The following is a 17,148-nucleotide window of genomic DNA, read 5'->3' on the forward strand; positions in this document are numbered from 1 at the left end:
TGTAATTATAATGCACATACATATATAGTTTATGCAATAAAAATGCCAAAACGGAATATATCCCTACACTTTTCAATAACATTGTTATTAAGAATTGTGATGCTCAATGCACAATACGAGAACTATGGCGGTTACGATAGCCTTCAAAATGTGGGCAGTGTACCGATTGGTAAGTATTTTGTAGACGCCCGATTTATTTTTAATGCCTCGTAAATAGAGAAGAACATGCTGTTCGTTCCATCAACGCCGAAAGCTCATAAAAATGCTTTTAAGTATTTGTTTGTTTTGGATTCTCACCAGCAGCGTCCAAATTTACTATGGATATACCAATACATATATCATACATAGATGTAGATTGCGTTAAGTTCAAGTTTTTGTTGATAAACAAACAAAATTTTGTTTATTGTTTTTTTTTTTTGGCGGGCTTTATAGGTCTACTTACGGATCAGAATACGGAGCAAATGAACATAGTATTTGATCATGCTATCGAAGTGGCCAATGTGGAACTTGGCTTAGCCATGTCGTCCCTCAAAGCGGATGTGAACTATGGCGATGCCTATCACAGCTATGGCCAACTATGCAGAATGTTGGAGGTAAGTGGGAGACAAACTTGAATTCTTTGTAAATATTCTTTACTCAACCAGGTCTCTTTTTCGTTTTTACCCATATTAGACTGGCATCGCTGGTGTTTTTGGTCCTTCATCGCGTCACACGGCTGTGCATTTGATGTCCATATGCGATGCAATGGATATACCACACATCTATTCCTATATGAGTGAATATGCCGAGGGCTTCAATTTGCATCCCCATCCCGCTGATCTGTCCAAGGCTTTGTACAGTCTGATAACAGCATTCGAGTGGTCGCGTTTCATATTTCTCTATGAATCAGGTAAGTTGGAAAAGAATTTTTTTTGTTTGCTTTAATACCACATACTAAATCTGTACTCCCTTCTTAGCGGAATACCTGAGTATTCTAAATGAGCTAAACACTCTGTTTGGCACGAATGGACCCATTGTGACGGTACTACGATATGATATGCAACTGAATGGTAATTATAAGCCGATCTTAAGACGTGTTCGCAAATCCATGGACAATCGAATTTTAGTCGTCGGATCTACTGAAACTGTGCCCGAGTTTTTGAATCAGGTGAGTTCTCTGAAGGAACATTCGATCCTTACGCAATATCTATAAATTCTTTGTATTACGGGTTTCAGGCTCAACAAGTGGGTATTATTAATGAGGATTATAGCTATATAATTGGCAATCTCGATTTTCACTCCTTCGATCTGGAGGAGTACAAGTACAGTGAAGCGAACATAACAAGTCTGCGTCTGTTTTCCCCAGAAAAAATGGCTGTTAAGGAACTGATGCAGAAAATGGGTTATAACAATGATCAAGATGATTTTCGAAATGGCAAGTAGACTTTCTATTTGCAACATATTTGCATTTAAAAAAAAGTAGAGTAATTTGAAAAACGACTATCTTTGATTTTGCAACATATATTTATAGGTTCTTGTCCCGTAACTGTCGAAATGGCGCTCACCTACGATGCGGTTCAACTTTTTGCTGAAACTCTTCGAAATCTGCCCTTTAAGCCAGTCTCACAAAATTGCTCACAGCGCACCGAAAATGTGCGAGATGATGGTTCGTCCTTTAAAAATTATATGAGAACGGTAAGTCTCTTGAATTCACCACAAAATATAGATAGATATTATACTGAAACCCGATTATTCTCTCAGCTGCGTCTCCGGGAACGCCTGCTCACTGGACCCATCTACTTTGAGGGAAACGTGCGGAAGGGCTACCACTTGGATGTCATCGAACTCCAACCGTCTGGTATTGTCAAAGTAGGGACTTGGGATGAGCAGCGGGACTATAGACCTGAACGCTTGGCACCCACTAATTCTCAGTTTGATAACATCGACAATTCTCTGGCCAATAAAACATTTATAGTATTGCTATCGGTTCCGGTAAGAAACTTAATTAATTAATTATTAAAAGCTATATTTAGATTTCCCACCCGAGTTTAAAAGAGTGTATATATATATTTTTGTTTTTTTTTTTGTAGAACAAACCCTATGCCAGTTTGGTTGAGAGCTATAAACAGCTCGAGGGTAACAGTCAATATGAGGGATATGGCGTAGAACTCATCAAGGAACTGGCCGATAAGCTGGGCTTTAACTTTACCTTTCAAAATGGCGGCAATGATTACGGCTCATATAATAAGAGCACCAATGAATCAACGGGCATGTTAAGGCAGATAACGCATGGTGTAGGCTGTAAAATATATAACAAATTTACATATTTATAACATACATTTTCTATGTAGTACGCCGACTTGGCAATTACCGATTTGACTATAACATCGGAGCGTGAAGAGGCCATGGATTTTACCATACCATTTATGAATCTTGGTAAGTTCTTACTTGTTGTCTTCATACATGTTTTTTCAGCAGTTTAAGATGATGATATTATATATAATAGTTGAAGATGATATTTTATATTTTCATATTAAATATATTTTTGTTTGTATACTTTAGGCATTGCCATACTGTATCTGAAGCCACAGAAAGCCACTCCAGAACTGTTTACATTCATGGATCCATTCTCTGAGGAGGTTTGGTGGTTTCTGGGTTTATCCTTTTTTGGTGTCTCATTGAGCTTTTTCATACTTGGTCGTCTGTCACCATCCGAATGGGATAATCCGTATCCATGCATTGAGGAGCCCGAAGAGCTGGAGAATCAATTCACGATAGGCAATTCCATTTGGTTTACAACTGGAGCCCTGCTGCAACAGGGATCCGAAATTGGACCCAAGTGAGTTGTCATTGGTCTACTCACCTTAAATATATACTTAACCCTTTTGCAATCTCCATTAGAGCCTTGTCTACACGAACTGTGGCCGGTTTCTGGTGGTTTTTCACTTTAATTGTCGTCTCTTCTTATACAGCCAATCTGGCTGCCTTTTTGACCATTGAGAAGCCACAGAGTTTGATCAACAGCGTTGACGATCTGGCCGAGAATAAAGACGGCGTTGTCTATGGAGCCAAGCGAACCGGTTCAACTAGAAATTTCTTTTTGGTAAGCCTTAAAAATTAATCAATTTCAGTTGTGTATTTTTTTTTTATTTAATCATCTTTCAGACTTCCGAGGACGAGCGATATGTGAAAATGAATAAATTTATGACCGAGCATCCAGAGTATTTGACGGAGACCAATGAGGAGGGCGTGGAGCGTGTTAAGATAAGCACTCATTATGCCTTCCTCATGGAGTCCACCTCCATTGAGTTCAACACGAAACGCGAGTGCAATCTCAAGAAAATTGGCGATGCTCTCGATGAGAAGGGCTATGGAATAGCTATGAGAAAAAGTAAGGGCAGAGCTATGGGAATATTTGGGTTAGTTTAGACTGAGTTTGAATCTTCTCTGAGAAGAACCATTATATTTTCAAACGTCAAACCGTCAATCGAAAGCTGCTCCTCCTGTTGGAATGAATTCGCTTCGACTCGAAATCTATTCAAAGAGAATCCCTTAAGCCATTTAATATAGAGAAATTCATTAAAATATATTTATTGCTCTTGACAGATTGGCCACATCGTGACAAATTTAATAATGCACTGTTGGAGCTGCAGGAGCAGGGTGTACTGGAGAAAATGAAGAACAAATGGTGGAATGAGGTGGGCACTGGCATTTGTGCAACCAAGGAAGAAGCACCCGATGCAACGCCTCTGGCCATGGACAATTTGGAGGGTGTCTTCTTTGTGCTGCTTGTCGGTTCTTGCTGTGCTTTGCTCTATGGCGCCATCAGCTGGGCATTGTTCATCATCAAAAAAGCCCATCATTATAAGGTATGTATGTACAATCTGAATCCCTGGAGCACTCTACTCAGCTGAGCTGACTTTCAGGTGCCATTGCTGGAGGCTTTAAAAGAGGAGTTGAAGTTTCTCATTGAGTTCAATAACTATGTACGTGTGCTGAAGAGCTCCGAATCGATTTATTCGCGCAGTCGCCAGTCATCCATGTCGGTGGGTTCCATCAGACAGCAGGAGCCACTTGCACAATACAATTAAATGTTAAAATTCTCAACTTTATTAAAAGTTTACGATGATTAATTGAAATGGAATGCTCGCCAGTAAACAGCTCTTAAAACATTATTCGAAAATATTTAAAATAAATCTCTTGAAATATTATTAGTGACCTCAACAATTGCGATTAGCTTAAGTATTAATAGTTTTTATGTGCAGTGAATGTGCCACCAAAATCATCCCAGCGTGATTCGTTCAACAAACTAATATTCAAAAAAGTGGCTACTTGTTGTTGTGTTTTAGCATTTAGTGGATTAATAAATATTTTAACAGTATTAGGTAGTTGTATTTAGTTTGAGATCGGTCTTAGGTCCAGTGCTTGGCTCGCCACAGCAGGCAATGTATGTGATTATCCACATCAACTGGTGGCACAGATTTGGCTGCCCCGTGCGTCGGTGTACTTGCCACAGAGTTGGACGTATGTGATGTGCTTTCACCCATGTCCACATACCGTGTGATCAGTGAACGATATCGACGCCCCAATGTGGCAATTAGTGGTACACTGGCATTGGGCATGGTTATGATAGCCTTGATCTGAAAGTGGAAAGTGAAAAGAACAAACAAAGATAAAAATGATTCGCATTAAAGGAAAAATAAATATTTTAAAGAATATAATGGAAAGATTTGATTCTTTTTCTTTTTAAGTAATCATCACGTATTTAACTCAATCTGCAGTCATCTTAATGATATCCACTTCGGCAAGCATATGAATAAAAGCCGATTAAATAAAAATCGTACACAGCTGCTGGCAATAAAAGATTGGCTGTGAGTTGGAGAATATCATTAACTAATCTGGATTTGATTAAGAATTGTTATTTATTTTTTTAGTCAGTGCAATTTGAAAACTTAGCTACTTTATTTTAATTCGATATATTTCCAATCTCTTCGGGATTTATCTGCAGGGAGGGATATAATCCACCCACCAAATTTAGGTAGGTTCAAATTTAAACTTAAATGTGAAGGTGAACAAAGTGACTCAGTTTTTGTTCGTTTGTATTGAATTTTGTCATACATAGAAAATGTTAGTGCATAGTGCACTTAATATACCACACAAATCATATCAAATGTGCCTACCTCATTCTCATATGGTCGAAAAACGCTAACGGGACGCAGCGTTTGCAGCTCGGCGACAATGAGACAACCCCAGGTGGTGCCAATGTATAGTTCCGTGTTGTGTGCCGCCAAGGCAGAGATTTGACACTTGATCAGATTAACATGCTCATCAATGGCAATGCTCTGCAGCGACTCAGAGCAGGGCAGCAATTTGGAGCAATCCAGTTTGTTTTCAATGCGCTTTGATGTTGCGCCCCATTGGTAGACCATACAGCCGGGATAGAGACAGCTAAAGACATGGCTATCATTGCTGCACAAGCGCACCACTTTCACATCCTCAATCAGATTAGGCTCCTCGCTGTGGCACAAGGCCTGGTGTCCACACACACCCGACTCGTTCAGCGGAAAAACATTAATTTTACCAGCCAATTCACCGCACCAAAGTTCATAGTTGCTGTATTGTGCGAAATCAAGCGATTATAGGAGAGATATAGAAAGAGAAATTGATCGGGGATTGATAACTCACCCCTCAAGGCATACAGAGCAGGCGGCGTGCAGCACAAAACCGGAACAGATTTCGGTGAGCACAAATGAGCCTTCGGCAAAGGCACAGTTGCTGGGCACACGATCGGCATCCACGAGAAACACACGACCATTGTGCAGACCGACAGCAACGCGTGCAATGCCCTCCATATGGACTAGACTTATCACAGCTGACTTAATGGCAGGATCGAGCATATAGGAGAACAGATGCGCATAGCTTGCGGTGCTATATGCGTGCAGATTGCCAGACACATCGCCCATCCAGATGGCCTCGCCGACAAGACAACAGCACAGCATATTCACCTTGGGTATACGCTGAGCGGAACGGGCACGAACGGTGGCGCTATTCTCCGGCGTCTTGGGTGTTGCACCCATCTGTGGCTGTGGTGCACAACTGATGCTGCTGCACTGCAACAAACTGCCCGTTGGCGATACATCCAAAATATCAATGCGCGAACCAAACGCAGGTAGCCACAATTCCAGCCCGGCGCGCTCCTCTTCCAAACCACCCATAAGCAATTGAAAGGCGCCACAAACAATCTTATCGCTATGCGGCAGCGCAACCACATCCAAGAGATGAATACACTCGGGTGCACTATATAATAATATATAATAATATTTTAATATATGTATATAATTGTAAGATAATTGTATGCCAATCTCACCTAAGTATGGAGACAATTTGGCTAGCTGATGGTCTACGTCGTGGCTGCTCGTGCCAACAGAGCACCATTAGATCCAGACAACAGGTTGGGAATTGAGTTTCACGTTGCGTTAGCGCCGGACGGCTGCCTTCGAGTATACACTCCTTGATCGACTCGTGACCCTCAAAGGGCTGACGCAGGCTAATGTTCTCATAGATGAACATGCCAAACGAAAAGCAATCTACCTGAAATAACACATTGATAACAAATCATCCACATTAACTTTGTAGCTGCCATTTTTATATTCTGATACCGATGATATCTAGAGTATATTTATGTTGTGCACTGTCCGTCATGCTGTCTGTCCTTCTGTCCGTTTGTATGAAAAAGCCAGAGCTTTAAGCTTGTAACTTGTAACATCTACTGGTCTGTGCACGCGTCAGTGAAAGTGCCTAAATTGGGGTGATACGTCCACTAGTAAACTGGGAAATCCCTGTTCTCTGGCACCTGTTGTCAGCTGGTATTATCAGAGTATTTCTCAGTCGACTGCATCGTTCTTAATTGATTTACGTACCTTTTCCGTGTATTCCTCCTCACCGTTAAAGCGTATAATTTCCGGTGCCATAAAACCTTCGGTGCCGCCAAATCCTTTGGCGCTCAATCCAGCCGCAGTCTGACGACTGATGCCATAATCGGCGATCTTGATGTGCACCTGATTGCGCGGACAATCCTCACTGTGCGGTTGCGGCAGCTCCCAAACGAGCACATTCTCCGATTTCAAATCGCGATAAATGATCCGACGGCGATGCAGATACTCTATAGCACGTGCGGCCTGCAGCACCAGCATTTGGAACGTATGCGGACCCATGTGTGCCCCACTGCGTCGATATTGTCGCAAAAGAGCGTCGAGTCCGCCTAGCGGAGCCAACTCCAGCACCAAGGCTAGTGGTTTAATGCAAATACCCACTAGGGGCACAATATTCGGGTGCTTCAGTGTCAGCAGCACGGCCAGCTCCTGTCTGGCGGTGCAGTACGCTTTGCACGAATGCTGCAACGGATCGCGATCCCATTTGCCCAGCGCCACCTTATAGGCCATCAAGGCACTCTAGCAAAAATATGTAAAATTAGTAAATTGATACACATATACCATCAAAATAATAGTAGTGCTGCTTCTCCAAGCATTTCATAATAATATGACTCAATTGATGTATAGTTGATAAAATCGAAACCTCGTCAACATTTTCAATATGAAGAAAAAATCAAATCGACAATACGAAAAATGTGTGGTTTCAAATCTAAGAATGCTTTTAATACTATTATTTTCCAAATACTAAACGTAATAATATATAACCACCATAAATAATTTAACAAAAATAAATATTAAAATAATATTTAAGTATAATTATCTTCAGAATTGATTTCGTGTGTTTAAATAAAAGTGTCATAGTTTTTAACTAAATTGTGAGTAGTTATTTCTTAACTTGTATCAAAATATATGTGTTCACTACTATTATTTTGACCGCAGCTGTAAATATGTACGTATAAATATTCTATAGGCTCACCTCTTTGGCCCGCGCACCTGGCGGCACTGGCTGCAACATTTTCATGGCGACCGGACGAAAAGCGCGTGCTCCACGCAACTTGCAGCTGGCCTTGAAGACAAAGCCAAAGGCACCGCGACCCAACAGCGAACCCTTTATGATGCACTCCGTGGCAATTGTGTGCTTATCGGGTATATCGGCAAAGATGACATCTGGCGCCAGCTGAGCCATCGACTGCTCCAGATGTACGGGACAACTCAGTTTGCTTTGATTGTACACCGATAAAATGCACTCCTCGACCATCCACGCGTAGCAGACATTTGAGTTATCTGGCAGATGATGGGGTGCATACGCTGGATGGCCATCCACAGAGGTGTTTCTCGAAGAGAACGCCGAGTCGGGACCGACGCCCGAATCCGCATCCGAACCGGCGCCCAAAGAGTCAGCTGATCTTCGCTCCCTGCTAGCAGTGGCATTTAGATATGCAGAGAAGACATTCAAAGCACCATCATCACCCGGTTCGCCAGCTCCATGCAAAAAGAACGGACCACGTTTGCCACTCCGACTGGGACGATTGCCACTCATGGTGGGCTCTCGTTCCAGCGGTTCGGCTCCGTTTTGTAGCTGCAGCTTGCGCAGACAGCGCGGACACAACACCAGTCGCGTAATGAGGAACCTGCCCTCCGAGGTGTGCACGAAACGGGTGCCCAGCGCTGGATACCAATCCTCTAGCAGCAGATCAATATGATCCACGACCAAAGCTAATAGTTTGGCCACCTGTGACATGCTCGGCTGCAGCTCCGCCAACAGTTGTCGTTCCCCAGCGTCCAGCTCTTGGGCAATGGTCACATGATACAATGGAAAGTAAACCTCCAGAATACTCGACGAATTCAGATTGACATCACTCCAAATGCCGTCCAATTTGAGCTTGAAGCGATTGCTGGCCGTGCGAAAGGGCTGTGTACGCTCCGTGCTCTGGTAAGGCACTTCCCAGATGCGAAATATCAATATGGGTCCATAGTACAAGGCCAGACCAGTCTGCCACAGATTCCACTGGGTGTCCTGCTCAAGTGAGCCACGCAAATCAAAGTCGAGATATTTCTGGAGAAGAAAAAATATATTATTAAATCAGTGCTGTAGTTTTGCCTAGCTTAGTTCGAATTGCAGTTATATAATAATAATGTTAAGAATTCATCTGCATTTTTCAATTTGGTTCAGAAAACATTAAAACATTAACATTTGGCGAAGAGTGATTAGTTGTGGTGTCCACCATGTCCACCTTTTTAAGCGTGGGCCTACTGACAGTGCATTCCGGCATTAACCTACATACTTTTGCAAAACATTATAACACTTTCACATTTATAATAACGTCAGTATATAAAAATAACATCCTCTGAAGGAGTTCAGGGTTCAAACTCACATCCTGTGCGGCAACATAAATCGCTCGAATGGCCTCGATAATCTGTTCGTCGGCGAGGACACGTGTAATCAGGCGCGACCAGAAACCCGAGGGAAAATATGTCATCAGCAGCATGCGGCGCAAACCCTGACTGGCCGCCACTGACGTAGACGAGGCGGTGCGTGGCGAGTGCTGCTCGTAGATGAGCTTATTCAAATTCAGCTCCTGCGAGACGGAACAGCCCAGATTGTGATTACGTCCGCGAACGCGTTGCAGCAATTTAACTGTAGTACCATCATTGTAAACAGCTGCCTCCTGCAGAGGCAGCAATGAGGGTATCAAGAGTGTGCGCGAATCCCACGTCAAAGCCACTTCAAACTTGTTTAACAAACTGACAATGTAGCTGCAGAGGATCAAAAACACAAATTAGTACACAACAATCTATGCGTGAATTGGAGTTAATACTGATCCCACCTGCGATTCCCATTGCCCTGAGCATGCACACTGCGGAATAGCAGCTGGAGATCATCCAGCTTCATGATACCGGTTGGGGCAAACGGATTTATTTCGCGCACCGTGACCACATGGGCCAACATATCGCACAACCACTGCGGATCGAGAAAATAGTAATCCCTCAATGTGGCATCATCATAGTGCAGCAGGATGCCATTCTCGTGACACCACGTTGTCGCCTGCTGCAGCTCGGCAGCATCCCGGAAACTCTTATAGTTATGCAAACGCATCTGTTCCGTTACCAGGCAACGATACTGTTCCGCATCCAGGACGGGATCACGACCAGCGGCACGCAAATTGCAAGCAATCACATTCACAATGTCCTCCAGGGCAATATAGCTGGCCGGGATCTTTTGCAGCAGCAAAGGATCCTTGGAGCCAGGCGAACGCAACTGCATTGCCGTATCATAGATGATGTTGGCCAGCAAATGGATGTTGTGCAGCGTGCTTAGGGATATGGATTATCAAGAGAAATATTTAATTACGGAATATTACAAAAGTAAACTTAAGAAACTCACCGGCAGCTAATCTCAATGGAGTCAATGACGCGCGGTAATCCAATCTTCTCCGCATCAGGAATTGCAATAAATTTCTCGCGTATCAATTGTTGCAGTTGCTCTGCCTGCTGGGCCGAGATGGACTCACCGACAGTATCAAAATGTGTGCCCACAATCAGCACCGGTGAATTGGGCGCACGCGCCTGAATATTGCCCAGCCATTGGAGCAGCTCAGCCAAACCCTTGTGACCATCACTTATCTTCCAAAGCACCAGATACAGACTGCGCTTCGACAGAAAATACTGATGGGTGGCATAATACTCCTTCTGTCCGCCGAAATCCCAAGTGCGAAACACGATCGCCTGGCAGCCCGTCGCCCGCTTGCGTTTCTCACAGATCCAGGTGCCAATATCGACGCCAACCGTCGAGATATTCGCTTGCCGGTGCGATCTTGAAGTGCTCCGTGCATGTCCCATCCGCTTGGCCCAATGATTCTCATTGGCGCGATGGGATCGCTGTGAACTGGCGCTGCTTGAATTGTTGCCCACGCCCTGACGCAGCAGATCCAGCAGTGTGGTCTTACCTATGCCACAGGAACCCACCACCATTAGTTTCATTCGCGCATAGGGCTGTGCATCCTCATAGATGGACTTGAGATAACCGACAATATCCATCGTTTTGTGCTTCTTGCTCTCGATCATGGAGCGCAGCGGCTCCTGCAATAGACAACCCCTCGTATTCAGATTCCAAAGTCGCGAGAGAAGGCCCAAGTGTGGTGGCAATTCGGAGATCTGAACATTTCCACTGATATTCAGCACGGACAAGCTGGAGAGTTCGTGCAGCGAGGCTGGTATCTCTTTGAGGCAATTATTGGTCATGTCCAGCATGGAGAGGTTAGGAAAGATGACCTTGGACTTGTTGACGCCGACAACATTCCAATCGGCATCCTCGCTCTCATTGAACAGCGTCGTCGCATCATCAGTGGACAACTGAATGCGTGTCAACAGATTATCAGCAAGGATTAGGGTACGCAACGCCTCCAAACGCAAATGGCGACGATGGCGGCAGACACTCTTCAGCACCGAAGCGCGAAAGGAGCAACTGCTGCCCTTTGTTGTTGTCTTATATATGGGTTCATCCGATCCGTCCGGCAGCTGGACGTGACTATAGCACAATAGATTCGGATCGGATTCGGTGATGCGCGGCAAACTGGGCCAACACGAGATCTCATTGTGGCTCAAATCCAATTGCTTCAGCGTCGCTGGATAACTGGTCACATGTCCCATGGAACGCAGACTGTTATACGACATATTCAGGCGTGTCAGATTCACAGCGAGACAGGGCAAAGCAGCCGGAATCGAGGTAAATAGATTGTTGGCAATATTCAGGCTGCTCAACTGGGAGGCACCATGTGGCGGCTTCTTGCCATCCGCCAATGCTTGTTCCTGCTCCTGATCCTGCTGCCATTTCATATCATTATCCGTTATATCCAACGCTGTGGACCACAGATTTCGATGGGTCAAAGTCTGTTGGCAGAGCGTATGCGGTTTGTTGGATGAGGGTTCATCGCAGGATTGCAGCAGCTGCAACTTGTCCAGACTGAGCAGAGATCCGCTGGTTTGCATCGGTGGCACTGGCAGTTCCCTCAGCAAATTGAAAGCAACATTCAATTCACGCAGCTTCGGCGCACGCCACATATCGAAGGGCAATTGTTGCAGCTTATTATTGGATATATCCAATATGGATAGGGCGGGCAACTGGAAGATTGCTGCCGGCAACGATGTCAACTGATTATCCTGCAGGAAGAGTTCGTCCAGCACGGGACAACTGTAGGTTTTGCCCAGCGGCGACGGCAACTCAGCGATTTTGTTCTGTGCTATGTTGAGATATCTACAATAAAGAAAATCAAGTTTAAGTTTAAGCTGCAAGGATAATAAAATTCCAGTTGGACTCACTTGAGGCTAACCAGTTGAAACAGTTCCGGCGGAATGCTGGTGAGTACGTTGTGCGAGAAATCGATGCGTGTGATGGCCGTTAAAGCGATCTCGCTGAGCCGCGGATGAGTTGTTAGCTTGGGATTGAGCTGTAGAACACCACTGACCAGCCAGCCGATGCGCACAAAGGACAACTGGACATTCATGCTGAGACTGTGCCAATCGATGATGGTCGGCACATTGGGAAACATGGCGCTATACGAAATATTACTGGCCGAGGGCAGAAACACATTCACCTCGACGGGCGTGGGCAGACCCTTCTTATTAATCTTATAATCGGAGTCGGGATGGACGCGTCGCGCCAACAGGCGACTCAATAGTGCCTCATCCTCGCTAGCAATGGCCACACAGATGGCGCTGCCGTTGTCATCTCTCGCCCCAAACTTAAGCAGCAGATCCACCATGGCCAACGAGTGCTGCTTGCATGCCTCCGCAATGGGCACATTGCTCAGGCCATAGATCTCTTCGCTGCACTTGGGATCGTTGTGATCCTCGACCGGCTTCGCCACAATATTGGGATTGGCGCCATGCTGCAACAGCGCTTGAGCCACATCCAAATGCCCACCACGAACGGCAGCCAGCAAAGCTGTTTCCCTTGCCGCACCACACAGCAAATTGATATGAATGGGACAGCGATACGATTCCTGATCCTGCAGCGTTGCCTCAAGCGCATCACCCTCGCCGGAGATGTGCAGCCGGGACATGATGGCCTGTATGCCAAACGAGATACGTTTCCTTGTCGGTGTTATGGGCGTGCTCTGGCCACCCGTTATGGAGCAGCTGCTACTACCAACTGGGCCAGCATCCCCGCCGCCACCATCCTCGCCCATCGTTCGCCGGCATCTGATTTGCCATTTCAGGAGCACGCCGAGTAACTGTTTGTTGCCCAACAAACTGGCAATGTAGAGGCTCGTCTGACCTGTCACATCCTGAGCATTCGCATCGTAGGGCAGTCGCCACTCCCATTGACCCTCCTCGTCGCGATATGTCTGATAGAGATACTCGGGATATGCATAGCCAATAATCAGTTCCAGAAGCCGGATATGCCCATTTATGCACGCAGCATGCAACGGCAACCAACGCTCCACTGTCGCCTGTTGTATCAGCTCCGGGAAGCGTTCCAGCATCAACTTGGCAATCCCATAATGTCCATTATGCACCGCAACATAGAGCGGTGAATATTTGGTAACCGCATGCGAACGTCCATCGGCGCCGGCATCGATCAGTCTCTGCGTGATGCTCTCAAAACCCGATTGACTGGCACTGGAATTGGGATTGGGATTGAAAGTAAAATATTAATTAAAAGATACAGATACAATGGGTGCAGAATGTTCCACAATAGAAAGAGAACAGTTAACAGACTGGGAAGACATCTGCCTTATTTAAGGCAATATATAGCAAAATATAATAATGTTTTGGTTAAAAAAATTGGTGTTCTTATCAATTGTTAAAGCAACTTTTGCAGTTCATAAACGAAACGGGAACAGTTATCGTTAAAATTAAATAAACTTGATCTTCGCATGGTTCCCAATTTGAAATCACCAGGTCTTATATTCTTTGGGATTGAATTGTTTAGAACGAATGGTTAAGCCGATTCGGCTTTTGATGCTGATTACGAATATATATACTTAAAAGCTACTTTCTTCTGCCTGTTTTAATGGATTGAGGGTATAAAGAGAGGAGAAAAAATTCAAAGTTTCATTACAGAGAATATAGTTAACATCAGAATATAAATGCTTTAAAGATTCGGAGACGTCTCATCAACAGAATGATAACAGCTTGAACTGTGTGACTCATTATCAGTCAGTAAGTGTATATAAAAAAAATATAAAGTGTAAATGTATAAAAAAAACTTATTAATAATATAAGTGACAAAAAAAAGTAATGTAACAATTTTTCAATGTTATACGTACACATAAAAAAGAAGAACCTAGAAATTAGACATATATCTTATAAATTTTAGAAAAATCAAACCTGAAATTAAAAAATGCAACCCACAATTTTTAGAAAGTCAGTTTAACTTTAACTAATTAACTTTCGGAATTATAGGGTGACTAACCATAATAAGCACTTACATAAAAAGCAGCGTATTTGCGCCCGATGGTGCCATATTGACAATAATCTGGCGCTCCCTGCCCAAAGCCTCGAGGAGCACGCGAACAGTGCGCTCATCTCCAGCGCTGACTGCGGCACGCAGTTCATTGTGCTTTATCTGTCGCACTTCCTCGCGGGCATCTGCGGAAGATTCAAAGTAAGTTGATGATAAATTTATTAGCCATATGGTTAATCGGTAAGAAATTTTAGTTCTTCGCACCCCTTCCTCCCGTTGTCTCGATGACCTCATCGACGAAATAGTCACAGGCCTCCAAGGCTGTTTCGGTGCCAGGCTTTGGTCGTTCAACAAATTTCCAAGACATACTTATGCAAATAGTTCGCAGAAAAAAAAGAACTAAAAAAAAACTAGCAAGCTATGCAAATTTTATGCCCTCATCAGCAATGGAAAAGCCGTCTAAACTTGCCGCCGCCTTGATTGTAACTGAGTCCAAAACTGACTGCCTTGGAAAATCGATGCGATTGTCGAGCCTCGACTTGATTCATTCATTCATTGATGCCACAGCAGTAGACACAGCGCTGTGCACTGCGCAAGACACACAAATCAAGGGACAACTGTTGCACATCATTGCATCGTGTAGGGTAGTCCATGAACAGCGGCCAGCTTAATACCCATTCAAAATGCACATCAAACGGGGTAGTCTGAAAATGTCCATTGCAACACCAAAAAACTTTACGTTTCTTAAGAAATTTTTAAGAATTTCAAATAAAAAAGTATATTTTTAATATAAAACTTATTGCACATATAATAATAATTAAATAATTAAAAATTATATCTTATTTCCTACTGACATATAGCTGAATTTTGCAATATACTATACACATTTTAAAATTAAGTACAGGGTACCGCGTAACGTGTACACACTCAACTTGTCGACTTACGTGCAGTAAATAATATGCATATGTCAAGTGATACCAAGTCACACTTTCGAACTGCAATTAATTGTTTATTCACATTACATTCAAATATTCTGTTTTGCGCGCCCAACTGTCACATTTGACGAACCACCCTGTCCAAGCCCTGTTTTATTGACTTTTACCACTACTAGCACAAACACACACAGTGTTGCCAATTTGGCAGATTATTAAATCAAATCAATTACTTTGAATAGTCATCAACAGAAATTGCATCCATTTTTAACTAGTGTGGTAATTGCAAAGTTGAGCAACAAGGATTTTTTAATAGTCATCAACAGGAATTGAATAAATTTATAGCTAGTAGATTAATTACACAGTTGAACGAAAATGAGTCAGTTTTTTTTTTAATTCTTGCTTATTTATGTTTTCAGCTACTTTTGACAGGCACTAGCTGGCATCACTGATTAGCAGCTCTCGCAGAAAATATTTTGTTGCGACTTTTATTTTGTTGTTTGAACTGAAACATCTGCTTATGCATGTGTGTGTGTGTAAATTTTATAGTTAGTGATTTTACTCACCCTCATCGGAGTCGTCATTATGGTTCATGTTTTAGTCATATAAAGCGCACGACGCACTTTATTCACCATACAAGTTAATTATTTATTGTTGCACATGCTTAGCATATTCGTAGCGCCCTTTTTACAAATATTTTCACGTTTTACTCGCGAAATTTTCACTTTGTTTGTTTACCTTCGCGCCAGGGCTGGCGAAAACGAGGCAGAGTTTTGTTACGTTTTTTTTTTTTGCTATTTATAGTTTCGATTATACAGCGCTGCATCATTGTACTAAACATCAGTTATACAACACTGGAACTCTTTCAACAAGTAAACAGGTACAACTTTCAACAAAAATTAAATAATTATTTTTAACGGTTTCAACGTGTTCCTTGTGCCTGAGGTAGTGTTTTGCAAATAGTCCAACATCAAGCGTGAAGGCGTAGAAGGATAACAACAACAACAAAACAGTAGAGACAAGCTTGCACAGCACACACCCAAAAAAATATACATATGTATGTATGTGCGTGTGTGAGACAGACTCGGTAATAAACACAACAATAAAAACGAATGGAAAAGTTTTGATATTTTGATTTGCAAAAATAAAAAGCAATTTGTAAAAATTTGAGACGACGCTTTTTCCAATGCAATTCCAAGCGCGTCTTTCACTTAGAGATGAGGCATCGGTGGCAAAGGCCGTACCGCGTAAATTAATGTACCTCCGATACCCTAAGCGAGAGAAGTACAACGAATTTTTGGTTGCTTTTGCAACATTAAAATTCTGCTTGTTCAAATGCACGAAATATTTGATTTTATGGAATGCGAAAAACTTGATATAAGTAAAAAAAAAAATATTTTGTGGAATTCTGTGAAAATCGTAGAAAAACGAAACTTCTCACTTCAGTCTCCGGCAATGACTGATTTTGGTTCTCGCGGCCAAGAATGAGAGAGAGAGAGCCATTGATCAAATTTTGTCTTATCACTCTTGAGCCAAAAAAACGAGTGCGAGCGTAAATGCTCACAAATAGAGTATGCCAACTTCCACATGCGCTCACGTTTTTTCTCTTCTTTTTTTGCTTTTGCTCGTTTGTCATTGCCACGGCTCTCACCTCTTCACCTCCCGCACTGAACTGCACTGTATGATTCACGCTAACAAAATATAAAGTCAATGTTTTTTTTTTTACAAGCTTAACCCATCTGGCGAATTATATATTTTTGAAATGTACGAATCTTGTCATATTGTGCTTGCGATTAATAATAAGTGATTCTTATAATTTATTAATGGCCAAAAACACATCTACTTAAAATGTTTATATTTTTATGGGTTTTCAAATAATTTGAAGTATTTCACAATT

At 43.0% G+C, this 17,148-nt stretch overlaps 2 protein-coding genes across 3 annotated transcripts; one reads left to right on the forward strand and one right to left on the reverse strand.

Moving 5' to 3' along the window:
* The first annotated feature begins 62 nt into the window (after positions 1-62).
* Positions 63-4,091, forward strand: LOC6568651 (glutamate receptor ionotropic, kainate 2). Its single transcript, XM_001994427.3, has 14 exons — positions 63-169; positions 433-593; positions 673-889; positions 957-1,147; positions 1,216-1,414; positions 1,511-1,674; positions 1,741-1,971; positions 2,070-2,273; positions 2,331-2,415; positions 2,542-2,818; positions 2,881-3,082; positions 3,145-3,370; positions 3,586-3,848; positions 3,906-4,091. Exons 1-14 carry the CDS (start codon positions 100-102, stop codon positions 4,068-4,070), a joined length of 2,655 nt encoding a protein of 884 aa, XP_001994463.1. The 5' UTR covers positions 63-99; the 3' UTR covers positions 4,071-4,091.
* Positions 4,092-4,160: 69 nt separating this feature from the next.
* On the reverse strand, positions 4,161-15,979 carry LOC6568650 (leucine-rich repeat serine/threonine-protein kinase 1). Of its 2 annotated transcripts, none has more exons than XM_032740667.2 (12): positions 15,818-15,979; positions 14,345-14,504; positions 12,231-13,532; positions 10,297-12,165; positions 9,740-10,225; positions 9,287-9,668; positions 7,888-8,967; positions 6,900-7,430; positions 6,347-6,570; positions 5,665-6,276; positions 5,160-5,592; positions 4,161-4,619 (listed from the first exon to the last, which is right to left on the reverse strand). In XM_032740667.2, exons 1-12 carry the CDS (start codon positions 15,843-15,845, stop codon positions 4,392-4,394), a joined length of 7,335 nt encoding a protein of 2,444 aa, XP_032596558.1. In that variant the 5' UTR covers positions 15,846-15,979; the 3' UTR covers positions 4,161-4,391. The 2 variants fall into 2 exon arrangements, with proteins under 2 accessions (XP_032596558.1, XP_032596557.1); XM_032740666.1 differs by lacking the exon at positions 15,818-15,979 and adding an exon at positions 14,584-15,023.
* Positions 15,980-17,148: the final 1,169 nt, after the last annotated feature.

The sequence above is a fragment of the Drosophila grimshawi genome, unplaced genomic scaffold, assembly GCF_018153295.1.
Source record: "Drosophila grimshawi isolate 15287-2541.00 unplaced genomic scaffold, ASM1815329v1 contig_311, whole genome shotgun sequence".
NCBI classification, from domain to species: Eukaryota; Metazoa; Arthropoda; class Insecta; order Diptera; family Drosophilidae; genus Drosophila; species Drosophila grimshawi.

What these genes read in the sequence shown, in the direction of transcription:
- LOC6568650 (XM_032740666.1), bottom strand. Translation starts at nt 14,686, where the DNA reads ATGTCTTGGAAATTTGTTGAACGACCAAAGCCTGGCACCGAAACAGCC. An exon ending in TCCATTGAGATTAGCTGCCG is followed by an intron (nt 10,226 to 10,296) that starts GTGAGTTTCTTA and finishes CATATCCCTAAG; the next exon opens with CACGCTGCACAACATCCATT. An exon ending in TGCTCTGTATGCCTTGAGGG is followed by an intron (nt 5,593 to 5,664) that starts GTGAGTTATCAA and finishes CGCACAATACAG; the next exon opens with CAACTATGAACTTTGGTGCG.
- LOC6568651 (XM_001994427.3), top strand. Translation starts at nt 100, where the DNA reads ATGCTCAATGCACAATACGAGAACTATGGCGGTTACGATAGCCTTCAA. An exon ending in TGTGGGCAGTGTACCGATTG is followed by an intron (nt 170 to 432) that starts GTAAGTATTTTG and finishes CGGGCTTTATAG; the next exon opens with GTCTACTTACGGATCAGAAT. An exon ending in CATACCATTTATGAATCTTG is followed by an intron (nt 2,416 to 2,541) that starts GTAAGTTCTTAC and finishes TGTATACTTTAG; the next exon opens with GCATTGCCATACTGTATCTG.